Source organism: Leucoraja erinacea, chromosome 3 (assembly GCF_028641065.1).
Source record: "Leucoraja erinacea ecotype New England chromosome 3, Leri_hhj_1, whole genome shotgun sequence".
Classification (NCBI taxonomy): domain Eukaryota; kingdom Metazoa; phylum Chordata; class Chondrichthyes; order Rajiformes; family Rajidae; genus Leucoraja; species Leucoraja erinaceus.
Genome location: NC_073379.1, coordinates 53,993,881 through 54,012,867, shown reverse-complemented (window position 1 = coordinate 54,012,867; position 18,987 = coordinate 53,993,881). Strand labels below are relative to the sequence as shown.

Genomic DNA, 18,987 nt, shown 5'->3' with positions numbered 1-18,987 from the left:
AGACTATCCATTGACATCTACTGCAAACCCAGACTCCCGCAGCTACCTTGACAGCACCTCCTCTCACCCTATCTATTGACAGGATGCCATCCCATCCATTTGCTCTAAATATGTGGCTTTCCAGTGCAGGATATCTGAGATATTCTTTCTTCTATAAATGTGGTTCCCCCGTACAGTATGAATGGAACCCTTACACGCGTCTCCTCCATTCCTGTGGTTCTGCTCTTGCCCGCTCACTTCCCCCTAACCAGAACAGGGATAGCATTCTCCTGGCCCTCATCTTTAAGCCCACGTTTTTGCAGTCAACACAATATTCGCTGACCCATCTATCGCTTTTAAAGCGTTCCCACCCCTTTCCGCACACTTCTCACTTCACGACTCCTTGGTTTGCTTGTCCCTCCCCAGGCATTACCCCTGTAACCACAGGAGATGCAACGTACATTCAAACTGCTCCTCCCTGACCTCCATTAGCCCTTCCATGTGAGGCACGTCCACCAATCGTCTATTGAATTCTGTTCCGTTAACCTACATTGGTTAGGCCAAGTGTAGACTAGACAACCATTTTGCCAAACACTCGTGCTCTATCCAGCAAGGCCTACTGGAGCTCCTCAGCTTGCTCCAGTACCAGAGTGAGGCCACATGCAAACTTGAAGAACAGCACTGCTTGGGTAGCCTACAAGTCAATGGCATGATCATTGAATTCTCCAATTTCAAATAACCTCCTCCTCCACATCTCATCTATCGAGTTCCTCCTTGCATACTCTTCTTTATACTTCCCCGGTTATTGTCATTCAGTTCTTTATCCCCTCCCCCCCCCACCCCCCCTCTGTCCACTCATTTCCCACCCATCCCTTCTGAGTCCCATTTCTCCCCTTTTTCCCTATTGGTCTCTTCCACCTATTATCCATCTGTCTGGTTCCAGATTTCATCCCCCATCTTATCATAATTTACATCCTTTTGTCTCCACTTCACCTCTAGCCTTGGTTACTATCTCCACCCACCTGCCAATTACCTCTTCTCATGTGAATCCATCATTGTGATGGATTCATGTGAGAATCCATGATTCTTGTCAGTTCTTGCCCCAACCCTTCCCCTCATCTCTCCCAGCTTTATACTCTATGCTCCATCAGTGTCAAGGGTTCCAACCCAAAACATCAGTGGTCCTTTTCCCTCCACATATGCTGTCTGGCCTGCCAAGTTCTTCCAGCATCTGTTTTTTGGCTTAGCACATCCTTGCTGCTTCTGATGAGGTAAAAATAATCTATCACGTAATTTCCCCCTTGGATTCCAAATCTATTCCTCCCTCTTCGTAAACGGTGCAATTTGTGACTGATCAAATTAAACTTAATAAATATTCATAGCTGATGTTATGGAAACTATAGGAGGATATTTTCTACAATTCCGTACAAGAAAGTTGTTTGAACCCGTAGCTTGTCAATGACTGAACAGTACCCAAGAAGCTTAAGGTATCTAACAAGTTGGTTATTTTGCTTTTGCTAATACCAATACCAATAAATAAATTCAAATTTCAAACTGGCATGAAAAAATTTGATTTTGCCAATTTGTATTACTAGTCAATCTCACAATTTGGATATACAAATGTCCTTTTAGTTGCAGATACAACAGTTGGATGCAGCAAGTGTCTTTTCTACCCAGACTGATATGAAATGTTCTGGTCACCCTCTGCTGTATGATCAAGGAATGCTTGAGCTGTTTAAGGCTGCTTTGGTCCCAACTGCCACACAAGATATGTTCATCGGGTTTGTTCTATCTGTGCCCCACTGCACATCTCACTTGGATTTAGACCTTGTCTGACATTATCCCAAATGAAATGTCTGAATATGACAAAAAAAAAGTGTCCCTTGAAACTCTAGCTGGATTGTTATTAATTTGTTCCCTTTTTAAAAAAACAATATGTTTTTTCAACAGAATATAATCCAATATATATCCTTAGTTCAGGGAAATGAAAAAAATGGCCAACAAATCTATCATTCTTCACTCAATGACTGCATCATTTAACTTTTATAGTTATTTAACGAAGTTGAAGAATTCAACTCAGCCAATAATTTAGATACTGAAGATCAAAACAGAAAGGATGTAAAAGGAAATCAGATTTAAAAAATCTGGTATTTTGCATCAGTGCAAGTAATTTAAGACTTTACAATTTTTAATCAGGTGAAAAATGTGGATTTTCATTTTAAATATAGAATTTTTAGCATGAGCATTTTAAAAAGCATGCAAATTCAAAGCACATTCATATTGAAAAAAAGCTTCCATTCAACCCAGTCAGGGACCATCTTCAGGGTAAGACTAAATTCCACATCTTTGAAACACTGAATAATTGCTGCAGTGATTCTCAAGAGAGAAAACTCTTTTTGAAACCAGGTCAAACATAAATCAGGTTCACATTCAGAAAACAATAACCACAAATCATACACAGCAAACAATGAATTTTTAAAGAGACTTTGTTTGCCTTGTAAGTGAATAACTATTATACATTAATACCAAAAAAATATAATGTTTGAAACAAAACAATTGTACGAGACACTATTTGCAATTAATCCAGTTGTACAAATAGAACCGTTTTAAAATACAAGGGTTGAAAATGTGTCCATTAGTTGAGTATAAAAGATCCATTTGTGATAGTCAGAACAACATCTTCAATTATCTCTGCACATTTTGTCAGTCTGTACCAATAAAGATCGTTCTTGTATTAGGTTTCCATCTGCAGCGAAGTTCAAATACTATCCAATTTCTTTAGGATAAAAGGAGCTGGAAAATAATTGACAGGAATTAGTATAGCTTGAAGAATAAAACTGGAGACTCAAATAATATATAGACAGGCACTAATGGCAAAGCACATAAAGCTATGGACCTAATGCAGACAAATGAAATTAATGTAAATGGATACACTGGGCAACATGATATAGGGCTGAAGTGCTGTAGAACTGACGCTAAAAAAACATTTAAAAAATGAACTGTACAATCAGGTTTGAAGGGGTCTTGGACCTGAAACGTTGTTCTCTTTCCAGATAGCAGACCTACGATAAAACTGCATTTAGAGTATTGTGTTCATAAGGAATGGATCGAATAGATGCAGAGTCTTTTGCCCAGAATAGGTGAATCGAGGACCAGAGAACATAGGTTTAAGGTGAAGGGGTAAAGATTTAATAAGAATCTGAAGAGTAATTTTTTTTTTTACACAAAGGTTGGTGGGTGTATGAAAAAGCTGCCAAAGGAAGTAATTGAGGCTGGGACTTAAGAAACAGGTAGACAGGTACATGGATAGGACAGGTTTGGAGGGATATGGACCAAACGTGGGAAGGTGAGACTCGTGTAGTTGGGACATGTCGGCCGGTGTGGGCAAGTTGGGGCGAAGGGCCTGTTTCCACGCTGTATCACTATGATTACCCAGTCTTTTGTGCATCCACCCAATGGCTGAGATTGTACAGGAGCTGAGCAGGACAGGATGGAAAGAGAAATAAATAAATCTGGCGCATCGCATTGGCAAGGTTAACCATCTACCCTTCACGAGTAAGATAGAAATGCTGAAACATTAAGTAACTCTGACAGGTAGCTCAATACAATATCTCTCCGCATCCAATCTCCCCGGCATCGATTCCACGAGGTGTTGACTGGACCTGAGCACAACCCTCTCTCCCACCCAGGCCTGACGCCCAGCCGCTCCCCCGCGGCAGCGGGTTGGAGTTTGCGACGCCGGGCGGGCGGGCCATGGGACCAGGCCTTGAGCTGCAGCATTCCCCAACCTCTCGGCCACTTACTCGCCCGCAGGACGGCCACGTAAATGAGGAAGTAGCGGAGGGAACGTAGCACGTCGGCCCTCATCGTCCTGCGCAGCTCCTCCGGGTCCATCTTGGGTCCCAGCGCCTCCATCCTGAACATGGCGACGGCCGGTAGCTCATTGACCCAGCGACGGCCGCTTGCCGCTCCCCGCCACGTGACCGCCCGGCCCAATCAGCGAGTCCCAGCCCCAGACACGTGACCGCCCGGCCCAATCAGCGAGTCCCAGCCCCAGACACGTGACCGTCCGGCCCAATCAGCGAGTCCCAGCCCCAGACACGTGACCGCCCGGCCCAATCAGCGAGTCCCAGCCCCAGACACGTGACCGTCCGGCCCAATCAGCGAGTCCCAGCCCCAGACACGTGACCGCCCGGCCCAATCAGCGAGTCCCAGCCCCAGACACGTGACCGCCCGGCCCAATCAGCGAGTCCCAGCCCCAGACACGTGACCGCCCGGCCCAATCAGCGAGTCCCAGCCCCAGGCACGTGACCGCCCGGCCCAATCAGCGAGCCCCCGCCATATGACCGTCCGTCCCAATCAGCGAGTCCCCAACACGTGACCGCCCGGCCCAATCAGAATAAGCGAGCCGCTGCTCACCCCGCCCCGCATCACGTGACAGATGTGGTTTACTGACAATTCCAGAATCGTTATCATACTTTATTAGCCAAGTATGTTTTGCAACATACGAGGAATTTGACAAGTTCATTCATAAAATTTGCACACCGTGCAATGGAAATCGAGCACAGGATTCAATATTTTAATCATCAGTGGTTTATCCTGCACAATAATTGATTGGATTGTTTCTTGACCTTCTCTGAGCGAGGGCTGTATATGTATGTATTTATGTATGTGTTTAATCTATGAACCACTGTTGTATAACATTAGTATCTCCACCACTATAAAGCACTTTGGCCAACGAGAGTTGTTTTTTAAATGTGCCATATAAATAAAAGTGACTTGACTTGACTTGGATCACAATCCATTCGCTGCATCACGTCCTCATCCTCTCTATTCCGACTCAGAGAGGGATCCGGTTCCATTCACTTTCAACTCCACCACTCTCCACATTATTTGCCACAATCCTCAACACATCCAAAGTGAGGCCACCCACCAAAAAATCTGTCCCTCTCAGCAATTCAAGGAGACAAATTGTCCCATAATACAGAAACAAGGAACTGCAGATGCTGGTTTGCAAAATTAAAGACACCAAGTGCTGGAATAACTGCGGGTTAGGCAGCATATTCAATGTTACTTTATTGTCACATGTACCTAGGTACAGTGAAATTCTTAGTTTTGCAAACATTCTAGTCAAATCATACTATTGTAGCGGCACCTGCTGGTGCTCGTCAGTATCGAACCCTGCGGTTGGAAGCCACGCGCACGTGACTGGGAGGGGTTGGGGTTTTGCGCGGTTTATGGCCTCTGCCCGCCAGTCGTTCCTTGACCACCGTTGTGATCGATTGTGTTTTGTGACCAGTGTTATTGGTGAATGAGGATTGCGAATAAATTATTTTCCAACCTACCGATTGTCATAATTCATTCGCTAAACTATAGATCAACACAATCATAGTGCATCGATTGTAGTGTAAGAATAGTAGACTTCACTGAGGCACTACACAAAGAGTGGCCACGCTTCTGGCGCCATTAAGTGCCTTTCAAGTCTCAACGTTCTTAATAGTACAGAATCTAATCTTGGCCTTAAAGACCTGCTGTCCTGATGACAGCACTGGTCGGTGTTGCAGGGGTTGACCTGAAGCTCTGCAGAACATGGGTAGGTGATATTTTGGGTCAGGACCCTTTTTTCAGATTGATTTAATGGGGCAGGGGGTGGGGTATGGGAACACAGCTAGAAGAGAGGAGAGGCAGGACAAAGCGTGGCAGGTAATAGATGAACACAGGCAAGGAGAGTTTAGATAGGCACATGGTTGGACAAACCACCCCCCTCCCTGGGTACTTTCTCCTTCAACCTGTCCCTGTGCTTCATCTCTCACCTCTATCCAGGGACCCCAGTAGTCCTTCCAGGAGAGATAGAGGTTCATGTGCACATTCTTTAACCTCATCCACTGCATCCAGTGTTTCCAATGTGGCCTCCTGTACATCGGTGAGACCAAGAGTTGACTTTGCAATCGTTTCGTAGAACAGTCAAGTTAAGTCAAGTTTATTCGTCACATACACATACGAGATGTGCAGTGAAATGAAAAATGGCAATGCTCGTGGACTTTGTGCAAAAAAACAAACAAACAAACAACCAAACAAACTACAAACAGAATGGAACAGAATCACATATTCTTTTACATATTAAATATTGTGGGCGGAAGGAAAAAGGGAAAAAAAAACAGCAATTTAAAAAAAAAAGCAGTAGAGTGGTACAGTAAAGTAAGTTTACTTACACTCAGTCCGCCAAGGCCTACCGAATTATTTTTAACTCCTCTTCCATTCCCATACTGCCCTTTCTGTCATGGCCTCTTCCTTTACCAGGGTGAAGCCGCAAGCAAACTGGAAGAACAGCACTTCATAATCCTCAGAGGTAGTTTACAATCCAACGATATGAACATTGCATTCTCCAATTTTAGATAACTTCTAATAACCCCTCTCCCCTTCCTCCCCTACACCCCCATTACACCCCCTCCCCTCCTATGTGCCCCACCTAGACGTGCACCCACTTCTCCCCTCCCCCCCTCCTCCTCTTCCCCATCACACATATTCCTTTCTCTGGCTTCACAATTTGCATCTCTTTAATCCTGTCACACATTTTTTTTCCATCATTCCTTTGTTCTTTGTTCCAATCATTTTCCTATCAAACACCCTCCCTTACGGGAGCTCACATATTATCTGCCATGCTTTGTCCTGCCCCTACCCTTCTAGCTTCCCCCCCCCTCCTCTACAATCAATCCAAAGAGGAATGTGACCCAAAACATCACCTACCCATGATCTCCAGTGATGATGCTGCATGACCAAGTTACTCCAACATTTTGTGTCATATAATGCTTTCATTCACGATTACATCTCAATCAATATTTGTTCCCTTCTTGTGGTATCATTGCATGCAGTCACTGGAGGCACAACTTCTACACTTTTAACTATTTCTGTTCGACAGAGACCCATATATTTCTCACAAGTGCAGGGATTTATTTGAAATTTCAATTTCATTGATTACATTTGATGTTCAAGAGAAAGAAAGGGTGAAACACCTTAATTAGATCCACAAGAACATAAGAAATCAAAGCAGCAATCACATGTGTGCCCACCCCCCTCCCCTCTCCTTATATGTGTTTCATCATTAATGAGATGATTAATAACCTCACTGATACTTTCTAACAGTAATTCCACAATATCTGGACTATTTTACCTGGAAAAACAGAGACGCATCTGCTCAATCTGGTAAGGGGATGAGAACACATCCTTGTGGGGAACCGTTGTTGAGAATTATTGTGGAGGGTGTTTTATCACCTATCCTCACTGGTTGTGGTTTATGGGTCATGAAGTCAAGATCCAGTGGCAGATGGAGATGGGGACTCCAATGCCCAGCAGTTTGGAAATGAGTTTGGTTTTGAAAACTCAACTAGAGTCAATGAATAGGAGTGTGCCATAGGTATCTAAATGGTGGCCGATTGGGAAAGGGGGAGATGCAGCGAGACCTGGGTGTCATGGTACACCAGTCATTGAAGGTAGGCATGCAGGTACAGCAGGCAGTAAAGAAAGCGAATGGTATGTTAGCTTTCATTGCAAAAGGATTTGAGTATAGGAGCAGAGAGGTTCTACTGCAGTTGTACAGGGTCTTGGTGAGACCACACCTGGAGTATTGCGTACAGTTTTGGTCTCCAAATCTGAGGAAAGACATTATTGCCATAGAGGGAGTGCAGAGACGGTTCACCAGACTGATTCCTGGGATGTCAGGACTGTCTTATGAAGAAAGACTGGATAGACTTGGTTTATACTCTCTAGAATTTAGAAGATTGAGAGGGGATCTTATAGAAACTTACAAAATTCTTAGGGGTTGGACAGGCTAGATGCAGGAAGATTGTTCCCGATGTTGGGGAAGTCCAGGACAAGGGGTCATAGTTTAAGGATAAGGGGGAAATCCTTTAGTGACCGAGATGAGAAGAACTTTTTTCACACAGAGAGTGGTGAATCTCTGGAATTCTCTGCCGCAGAGGGTAGTTGAGGCCAGTTCATTGGCTATATTTAAGAGGGAGTTAGATGTGGCCCTTGTGGCTAAGGGGATCAGGGGGGATGGAGAGAAGGCAGGTACGGGATACTGAGTTGGATGATCAGCCATGATCATATTGAATGGCGGTGCAGGCTCGAAGGGCCGAATGGCTTACTCCTGCACCTAATTTCTATGTTTCTATGTTTCTATGTATCCTTGTTATCTAAGCGTTTCAGTAATGAGTGTAGGGCCAGGAGATGGCATCTGCCATGGACCTTCAGCAAAGTGGACCATGGCTGCTTGGGCGGCTGGAATTAATGTGCCCCATTACCAGCCTCTCATAGCATTTCATGATGGATGCAAGAGCCATTGGACTGTAGTCATTAAAGCATGCTACCTTGGTTTTCTTTGAATTGGGCATATTTTGTGGTGCTGAAATTACCTTTGGCAAAATATCTTACAAAAAGAAAATGGATATATATTATCTGCAGTGACCAATACTACTGGTACTGGTACAATAGTGTCAGTAATACTGATTGATTGAAAGATACAGCATAGAAACAGGCCCTTTGGTTCTCACCAAGTCTACGCTGACCATCATTCACACTAGTTTTATGTTACCTGAATGTTGCATCTACCCCATTGCCCATTAGGGGCAATTTACAGACACCTATTAACCTACAAACCCACACGTTTTCTGGGTGTGAGAGGAAACTGTAGCACTCACGGTCACAGGGAGAATGTGCAAACTCCACACAGACAACACCCGAGGTACCTGCAAAGTAACAGCTCTACCAGCTGCGGCACCGTGCTGCCCCCTGCTTTACAAACTGAGAAGAAAATTCCAGGAAATACTGGGAGATAACCAACACGATTTCAAAATGTCATCTTTGAGTTTGAACCTGGAACAAGCAGCAGTAAGCAAACCTGTTTTATGCACAAACCATGGGCTGGATAAAATGGCATTTGGATCTTGAAGCCGCAGAAGGGAATGGGGGAGTGAGCTAGAACATTAAAGCCAAGTTCAGGTCACCTGATATTTATTGTTTTTGCGCAAATTAATATCTGTATTTGTTACATAGCCAACAAAAATCTTCAGAATTGTATGAATATGCATCCGGTCACAGATTAATAAAATAGGTTTTGGGAACACTCTCTGGAGATAAGGGTTCCAAAGCTCTGAGACCAAACACTGCTCAGGCTTCAGTATAAGGAGCGGAATGAGATTATGGACCATTGCTGAAGTGGTTAGTGTGTTGACCAGATGGCACAGATTTTAACAACACTTCCCCTTCCTTTTACGGATTGCTTGCAGAAGCCAATGAAATATGGAAGGAGATAATAATTACCGAAAGCACTTAGTCTTCCCTGAACTGTCGTAATGTGCAGACACAGCAACCCTTCTATAACCAGTGGATTGTTTCTCTTACTTAGTATCATTAGGAATATGCGTGAAAGACTTATTTTGGTTTACTGATTATCGATTGCTTTTACAGCATTCTTTAATGTGCTTATAATTCCTGGTAAGTGCTGTATTGGAATGAATGTTGTTGTTTTTTTTCAGACTGAATACTCCTACTAAACCTATGAAGTAATAGTTAAGATAATTTTTAAAGAAAAATACACCATACTTGGGACTAGGGTGCTGAGAATAGGCATAAAAACATTGGAACCTGTGGAGCATTATGCACATTAGGGACAATTTTACAGAGGCCAATTAATCGTACAAAACTATATGTCTTTGGGATGTGGGAGGAAACTGGACAAGCTGAACAAAATCCATGTGGTTGTAAGGAGAACATGCAAACTCTACACACGTACACTACCTAACAGATCGATTCTGGGTTTCGACTGCTCTACCAGCTGTGCCCTTTATAAATAAATTAAAAAGTTCAACTTTTTTTTGTAAGTTGAAGAAGTACTGGACGTTCTAATACATGTGGAGATAGATAAATCTCTTGGACCTGATCAGATATATCATTGAACTCCGTAGGAAGCTAGAGAAGAAATTGCAGAGGTCCTTAACGGGCTTGCCCCCACCTACATCAAAAATCTGCTTTCTCACCACACCACCTCCAGGTCCCTCAGATCGGCCGACTTGGGGTTACTGACCATCCCGCGGTCTAGGCATAAGCTCAGGGGCGACCGCGCTTTCTTTTCTTTTAAGTCTAGACTTAAAACTTATTTCTACTCTCAAGCCTTTCTTGAGGTCCTCTGAGGGAGCGCTATATGTATTTATGTATATATTGTTGATCTATGTACCACTATTTGTAGCACATTAGTAAAGCACTTTGGTCAATGAGAGTTGTTTTTAAATGTGCTATCGAAATAAAATTGACTTGACTTGACTTACATCTGTTGGATCCCTATCCATCAATTCCTTCGAATCCCAGTCCTCTGCCTGACACAGGGGCATTGGATCTGAAGCACCAATCTGCTGCACCTCCCAACCTTCATCATTGATTATGGCAATACCTAATCTCGTTATTCTTTACCCCTCAAAATGTCAGCCCTGAATCTTGTTTCCTCTATTCCACCCAAACTACGTAATAAATGCCAGACCCCAGATTATTCTTAATCTATTAAGCCCCCTCAGAGTCTTGTAAATCACCTCTCATTCTTCTAAATGTCAAAGGTTATTGGCTTAACTTGTTTGACTTTCCTTATAACTCCTTATTTTAATGCATTTCTGAGAAGTGGGTGCTGCTAATAGGGCCAGGATTTACCCATCCCTGATTGTCTTTGGGAAGCGGAGTTTAGTCGCCAAGTATGTTTTGCAACATACGAGGAATTTCATTAGCCAGGTCAGTCATACAATTAAAAGCAACAAACCGTTGTAGTCTGTCTAGTGAAAGTACTTTAGTTCTACTGATGGGAGGTAGTTCCAGGATTTAGACCCAGCAATGAACAGGACATAAAAGTACTTGTAACTGTATGGAGACAGTTTGGCTAAAGCACAGCTGGCTATGCCGCATTGGTCCGCAGCTCTACAGATGGCATGTTGTCTGGTCCATAATCTTTGCTGTTTCTTGTGCCTTTAGCTATTTCTTGATATCACATGGAAATAATCAAGTTGGCTGGAAAATTGGCTTCTGTGATGGTGGGGATCTCAGAGGAAACCAAGGTGTTTGGGCATTTGGCAGTGCATTCCGGGAATCAAAACAGTAAATCTTCTCTGCTCTGCCTCCAAGCTAAATATATCCATCCAGATCTGAAGTGTTAACTATTTCCCTTTCCACAGCCTGACCTACTCAGTGTTCTCAATGTTTTTGGTTTTTATTTCAGATTTCCAATATCTGTAGTTTAAATAAATCTTTAGCAAATCCTTACTTAAATAGGGTGACCAAAATCATGATCCGTGCATGGTGTGAGTTGAGCCCTGTGATGTTCTAGCAAGACCTTTCTATGCTTATACTCCATTCCACCGTGCAATTAACACTTCTCCCACCCTGATCATTCCTTCTTCCTGCTACCATAAGGCAAAAGGTGCAGAAGCTTCAAAGCACCCACTCAGGAACAGCTTCATCTCCCCTGTTATTAGGCTTCTGAGCGGTCCTTCCATTAGCCAGGGCATTGTGCCAGTCATTTCTACCCCATTGCAGACATTGGACTTTGTCAATGGAACTGATGCGCTACAATGCTGAGAAAAATATTCTGCACTCTGTATGTTCCCCTTTGCTCTATATGCAAGTTTGACTTGACTGTATTTATTATCTGATCTGACTGTATGGCATGCAAAACAAAGCTTTTAACTGAACGTGGCAATGATAAATCTAAACCTAAAGCACACTCACTATTTGAGTTCCAGATTAGCCTTAGTTTTCAGGACTAACACTTAAGGAATGTGCAGTCTTGGGCACATCTATGGCACTGCAGAATAAATGAATGCACAGGGTTCACAGCAATGTATAGAAATGCATTTGCAATAGAGGGGATTCAATAGCAAGGAAGATGGTCAGGCATTTCTACAGCCTTTGTCAAGAGTGTTTAATTGACATATGTAACGGTAACAAAACAATGAAATTATTCTTGCAGTAGTTCAACAGTCCCTTTTATGCAACAGTTCACAAATAAAACATGGAATAATCAATAATGCAATAAATTAATAATAAGTAATATTAGGTAACTGGACCATAATAGCCCAAAATCTCACAAAGCACTGCATCACCATAGACGTTAGTGCTCTCAATCCTTTTGAGCTTTTCGTGATTGCATCAATGTGCTGGGCCCAGGACAGATTATCAGAGATATGCAGGAACCTAAAGCTGTTGACTCTCTTTTCCATTGACCCATGGATCATGGATCATGGCTCATGGATCATGGCTGGCTCATGGATCCCCAGCTTTCTCCTTCTGAAGTTAACAATCAGCTCCTCGGTCTTGCTAATTTTGAAAGCAAGATTATTGTTTTGGAACGATTTCTATCCATTATCAATCTCCCTCCTGTACTCTGATTTGTCATCTCGTGCAACAATGGTGGTATTGTCAGTGAATTTAAAGATGACGTTGGAGCTCTATTTGGCTTCACAGTGATTGATATAGAAAGAGTTGAAAAGGGGCCTGAGCACATAGCCTCGAGGTGCTCCTATATTGATGGTTATCAAAGAGGATGTGTTGTTGCCAATTCGTACTGATTGTGGTCTGCTGATTAGAAGTCGAAGATACATTTTCCTGCAAATGAACAGAAACTCAGTTCTCTGGGTTTAATGATAAGTTTAAAGGGGATGATGGCGTTGAACGGTAGTCGAGTAGCAGTAGACAAAGAACAGCAGCTTTACGTACATGTACTTGTTGTTCTAGTGGGCCAGTGCAGAGTGGAAAGCCAGTGAGATCGCATCCCCTGTTGATCTGTTGTGGTGATAGGTGAATTGTAGTAGGTCCAGGTCCTCACCAGGGAAACAATTGATATGCGTCATACCCAACCTCAAAGCATTTCATCACCACACATGTTAGTCGTGAAGCAGGTCACCTTACTCTTCGTGGGCACTGGTGTTATAGATGACCTTTTAAAGCAGGTTAGGATTTCAGACCTTAGAAATGAGAGTTCAAGATGCCCACAAAAGCCACAGTCAGTTGGTCCAGACGACCTACCCCATCAGGGCCACTCAGTTTCCTAGAGTACATCCTCTTAAACTATCTTCTAACATTGGTCTTTATTGCCTTCCTGATACCATTAGGAAACCAACAATTGTTGGATAGGGATGAAGCAAGGGAATCAATTTGGAATAGTTGAAACAAGAAACTGCAGTGCTGGAGTAACTCAAAGGGTCAGGCAACATCCCTGAAGGACACATAGATGGTGTTTCAGGTTGGGACCTTTCTTCAGACTGATTGGCTGAAGAAGGGTCCTGACCCGAAACTTCACCTATCCTTGTTATCCAAGGATGTTGCCTGACCCTTTCAGGTACTCTAGCACTTTGTGTCCTAACTAGAAATAGTTGACCTGCTGGAACGAATTATATTTGTAGGACCCAGTGCCAGATGTCAGGGATTGCAGGAGGAGGAGAATATAGGTTAATATGTGGTTACAGATATAATGCAGGATGCAGGATGGTGAGCTTCAGAAACATAAAGACATCCGTTCAGACCTGAAGCAACAGAATGCTGTTCAATGGGCTGTGTGGTGTATTGGGGGTATCCTCTGAGCAAATAATGTAGGGCTGTGCGTCCTGCTGATAATAATCTTCAGGATATATAAAGGGCATCGCAATATGTGTTAACTCTAATACTGGCTCTTTATTCCCCAGTTAAGTTAATCTCCAAACTTGTGGAACTTTGTGTTACTCATCTTTGCAACTGGACCCTTGACTTCCTGACCAAAATACCACAATCAGTGAGGATGGGGACAAATCATCCTCTATGATAATCATCAACACTGGTTCTCCAAAAGGATGCTTTCTCAGCCCCCTTCTTTATTTCTTATTCACCCTTGACTGTGTAGCCAAGTGCAAATCCAACTCAGTTTACAAATTCGCAGATGACACCACTGTAGTGGGCCAGATATTAAATAATGACAAGGTAGAGTACATAATGGAGATTGAGAACCTTGTAACCTGGTTTCAAGACAACCTTTCTCTCAATGTCAGTAAAACAAATGAGATATGATTGACCTCAGGACGTGAAATTGACCTCAGGACATACATTTGAGGCACCAAAGTCAAGATGGTTGAAAGCTTTGAGTTTCAAGCAGTAAATATCACCAGCAATTTGTCCTGGACTAGCCATATCAAAGCAATGACCAGGAAAGCACATCAATGCCTCTACTTCCTTAGAAGGCTTGGGAACCGTGGCATGTCCCCAACAACTCTCACCAACTCCTACAGATGCACCATAGAAAGCATTTTTTCAGGATGTATCGCAGTATGATTTGAGAATAGCTCCATTCAAGACTGCAAGAAATTGCAGAGAATTGTGGACGCAGCCCAGACCAACACACAAACTAACTTCTCTTCCATGGACTCCATGGACACTTCACTAGACAAACAGCAATTAGCACTTGTGTTTATGTTACACAAAAGATAACATCAATGCATCACAAACACATGCAAACTACTCTTTTGTTTACACAGAAGTAAAATCACCAGCATGTTCTCTTCACCTGAGCTGAGATCAACCTCCTTATGGGGAGATTAAATGTTGATGTAGGGGAGATTTGAAATTTAAGAAGCCATGAGAAAGCAGGATGAAACCTTAGATACAAAATGCACAGATCACAAATTGCATTATTAGATCTGAAATAGAGGATCCATGCATTGCAGATTGAGATAGTTTGAATTTTATCTGAGCAAATACCCAGCAAATGGTAAGTAATGCTGGTGAACTGCCAGTCAACCGACAACTGCACAGGGTTATAAATTACTTAATGGGAACTGGTACATGCCAGAAATGGGCATAGTATTCCAGGATATGGTGTATTTAGGAAAGAAAAGGGAGGAAATAAGGAGAGGTGAAAGAAGTGACTGTTTTGAAAATGTATCCCACTTTTGTGATTCAAAACAAAGACTGGCAGATCAAAAAATACTGTGCAATGGGAAGCTTTTAAAGATGAGATGATCTGATCAGACTAGACATATTTTCTTTTTTTTTTAAACATTTTATTAAAAGCATATGTACCAATGGTAATAAACAACAAACTGGTTACAGAGTTATTACATAACTTAAAATTTTAAAGTTTTTTTTAAGAAAAGAAATAGAGAAAGATAGAAATAAAAGAGACTATAACCTAATGAAAAGGAGAAAGAACCCAAAAAAAGAACAAAAAAAAGGCAAGAAGGAAAAAAGGTTACAAATATAAAGATTGTGGAGATAGATCCGGGAGATGTTGAGTATAGTTGTTCATCCAACCCTCAACTCAAGTTATGACTTTAATTTTGTGTTAAACCAGTTTACTTTTTTAAAAAATTCAATAAATGGAGACCATATTTTAGAAAATAATTCTGGTTTGTCAGTTAATACAAATCTTATTTTTTCCAAATGCAAGGTCTCGGTCATTTCCGTAATCCACATTTTAATTGTGGGGGTTGCTGTTTTTTTTTAATTTAAGTATTAGTTTTTTCGCAGTTATTAAACTGTAATCAAGAAATTGTCTATGGCTTATCATAAGGTTTGTGGTATGTTCTGATAATCCTAATATTATTAATTTTGGATCTGGGTCCAGTTGATTATCGATAACTTTGAGATAATTTTTAAAATGTCCATCCAAAAATGTTGCGTTTTTATACAAGTTACAAAAGTATGTTAAATTGGCTTCTTGAAATTGACATTTATCACAGAGAGGGGAAGCACTTGGGAAGATCCTATTCAATTTTGTCTTCAAATAGTGTCATCTATGTAATATTTTAAATTGTATTAAGGAATGTCTAGTGTTTAACGAGCAGAGATATATATGTTGTAAACCTTCATCCCATGTGATTCATTTTGGGTTGAGCCAATTCATCCTCCCATGCTTGTCTATATGACTGATGACGGGATGTCAGTATCTAAAAGGGTATTATAAATATAAGATATTAATTTATTTGTATTGAGATGTCGATTCAGACATTCATCAAGGATTTCTGGACCCCTAAATCTATAATCTTGTGTATGTAGTTTTACATAATCTCTAAATTGTAAATAACTAAAAAAATTATTAACATGTAATTCGTACTTCGTAATTCGTACTTCTGTTGTAATTCCTGAAAATCTCCTTTTGATAAAGGTCTCCCAACCTCTTAATTCCATGAGTTTTTCATTGAACAAATCTTCTATCTAAGACAGACGGTTTGAGGGAAGGGTTATTTGCAATAGGGAGGAAAAGAGATATATTACCCAATTTTAAAGTAAATTTTAATTGTTTCCTGATGCGGATAACACTATGTATAATCGGGTTTACTGCATATGTTTTTTTATTCAAATTTATTGGACCTAAAAGAATCGAGCCTGTCAAAAGTTAGACAATCCTCCTTCTCCATCTTTAACCAATCTGGCTGCTGATCAGTGTCATCCAGCCAGAAAGTTGGAGCGCTGGTATGGGTGTTGTTGGCTGCAAGGACTACTGGTCTCCTGAGGGCTAGTATGGACTTTGTGGGCTAAATGGATTCTTGGGGTGGCTGCTCAGTCCCTCACGCCTGATGTGTTGGCAGCACACTCACGGCTGGTGGGCTGGCAGTTGACATACGGCTATTCCTTGAAATTCCATTTCAAGCAGAGTGCAAGGCCACCAAATTCAAATCCATTTTCAGATCATTTTAAGCAGGGTGCAAGGCCACCACATTCAAATGCAGTTTCATACCATTTCATGCAGGGTGCAAGGCTACCACATTCAAATGCAGTTTCATACTATTTCAAGCAGGGTGAAACCATCATAAAAACCACCATAAAACCACACAAAACACCACACTCACAGTTCAGTAGACATTCAGTGTGTTCAGTTGATTCACAGCTCAGACAGAGTCGTGACCTCTCCCTCCCCCATCATTCAAAGACTGAGCCACACCCACACTTCTGGGTTTTATAATCCATCCCCCTCCCACCAGAAAAGGTGTGGCCTTCATGGCGTGATTGACAGGAGAGAGATTCTCAACATTTTTTAAACACTAATAACACTTTTGTTTTTCATTGATGGGAAGAATCCTCTGCACCTGATGAGCGGAAGGGAACTGAGTAAGATGGCCAAAAATCACAGCCCTAAGTGGTGGCGTTTTATCTTATATCAATATAGTGCAAACAGGAAGTTGTCAAGTTTAGACAAACAACCATTTGCAGGCAGTATCTTTTCACTTCAACCCAACCCTCCCAAACAACCATTTGCAGGCAGTGCCTTTTCACTTCAACCCAAACCCCACAAACAACCATTTGCAGGCAGTGCCTTTTCACTTCAACCCAAACCCCCCCAAACAACCATACTTCAAACCAACCATATTTTCATTTTCAAACCACATTAAGGGCACTCACAGTTGAGTAGACATGTGTTCAGTGTTATTGAGAGCTCAGAGAGACGTGCCCTCTGGCTTCCTCCATCTTGCAGAGACTGAGTGAGGCACACCACTTCCTGGTTTTATAGTCTCTCCCCCTCCCTCCAGCAGGGGCAGCAGAGAGAATGGCAAATTTTTAAAAAACATTATAATCTCTGATTTTTCATCGATGGGAAATATCCTCTGGTCCAGGAAGGCGGAGGGGGGCTCTGAGCGAGGTGGCCAAAAATGACGGCCGTAGGTGGCGGCATTTTCTCGGAAATCACAGCGCAGTGAGCCAAAAGCAGCCAAGATCAGACTTTTAGTAATATAGATATTAACTGCCCAATAATAAAATAACTTTTTAGACTAGACACATTTTCAAGGAGGATAGATGGAAGGAACAGCTTCCAAAGCTGGATCTTCCCAATTGACTAAAGCGATTGAGATTAAAATGAAATGGAAAGTATTGGTTTATGATTATAAAGAAGCTAAATACAAAAATGCCAGAGATGTAAAATGCAAGGAGTGGCAAGGAAAATGTCTGAGGATAGATGAGTGATACATAAAAATATTAGAAATACTTCTGGAAGGCTTCTTCTGCCGCTGTTGTCAACTGTATTTTTTCCAGTTGGCCTGTCTTGGACAAATCCAAGAAGGGGGCTGCCACTGAGGAGAAAAAGTGGGACAAACCGGTGGTAATAGCCAGTCAACTCCAAGGCAGCACATATCTGGGTAGTTCCTGCGGTTTAAGTCGACCCCGGCTGATACAGTATCCCAGCAACCGTGTCTCTGACTGTCTGATGCTGTCGTTTTTGGGGTTGGCTGTGAACTCAGCCTACAGTAAAGTCTGTAGCACACCCTGGAGGTGCAGCAGATGTTCCCCCCGATCCTCCAAGTGGATGACTACATCGTGCAGGTAGGCCACAGATTAATGGTGGTGGAGGTAAGGTGGTGGGGCCGTCATGGGGTCAAAGCGAAGAACTGTGAGCTGCCATAAGCCAGGAGTTGAGAAGGCTGTTTTCTGTTTAGCAGAGGATGAGAGTGGAATTTACTAATACCTTTTTGTTAAGTCTAATGTGGAAATATACAGTGACTTACCTAATCTCTCCGTGAGCTCATCCACTCGTGGGGCAGAGGATAGCTGTCAAACTGGGAGACTTTGTTGGGATGTCGGTAATCATTGCAGAACCTGAATGTGCCATTGGACTACTGGGCTGAGCCAAGGACAGTATGGTTCCTCCAAGCGCCCTCATCTGCTCAACAATCTCCTCAATGGCCCACCCACGTGCCTCTGGACTCTGTAGGGTTACTCCAGAGTTAGTGTGTGTCTCATGGGATATGGCTGCTCAGGGGCCATCATGAAGTCACCCTTAAACCTGTCCACAATGTCAGCTGGCTGTTGCCGCTAGTGGGAAGAGAGCCGGTCTCGATGGCGTTGGACTCTGACCTGTACATAGAAACATAGAAACATAGAAATTAGGTGCAGGAGTAGGCCATTCGGCCCTTCGAGCCTGCACTGCCATTCAATATGATCATGGCTGATCATCCAACTCTCTGTGTGAAAAAAGTTCTTCTCATCTCGGTTTTAAAGGATTTCCCCCTT

General features: G+C 42.4%; 2 protein-coding genes across 2 annotated transcripts in view; both read right to left on the bottom strand.

The window, feature by feature from the left end:
• LOC129695600 (zinc finger and BTB domain-containing protein 5) overlaps nucleotides 1–18,987 on the bottom strand; it is a 413,756-nt gene that overhangs the window by 146,067 nt on the left and 248,702 nt on the right. The window lies entirely within an intron of this gene.
• On the bottom strand, nucleotides 2,147–3,978 carry tomm5 (translocase of outer mitochondrial membrane 5 homolog (yeast)). Its single transcript, XM_055632711.1, has 2 exons — nucleotides 3,783–3,978; nucleotides 2,147–2,772 (listed from the first exon to the last, which is right to left on the bottom strand). Exons 1-2 carry the CDS (start codon nucleotides 3,901–3,903, stop codon nucleotides 2,738–2,740), a joined length of 156 nt encoding a protein of 51 aa, XP_055488686.1. The 5' UTR covers nucleotides 3,904–3,978; the 3' UTR covers nucleotides 2,147–2,737.

What these genes read in the sequence shown, in the direction of transcription:
- tomm5 (XM_055632711.1), bottom strand. Translation starts at nt 3,903, where the DNA reads ATGTTCAGGATGGAGGCGCTGGGACCCAAGATGGACCCGGAGGAGCTG. An exon ending in CGTGGCCGTCCTGCGGGCGA is followed by an intron (nt 2,773 to 3,782) that starts GTAAGTGGCCGA and finishes ATTATTTTCCAG; the next exon opens with CTCCTTTTATCCTAAAGAAA.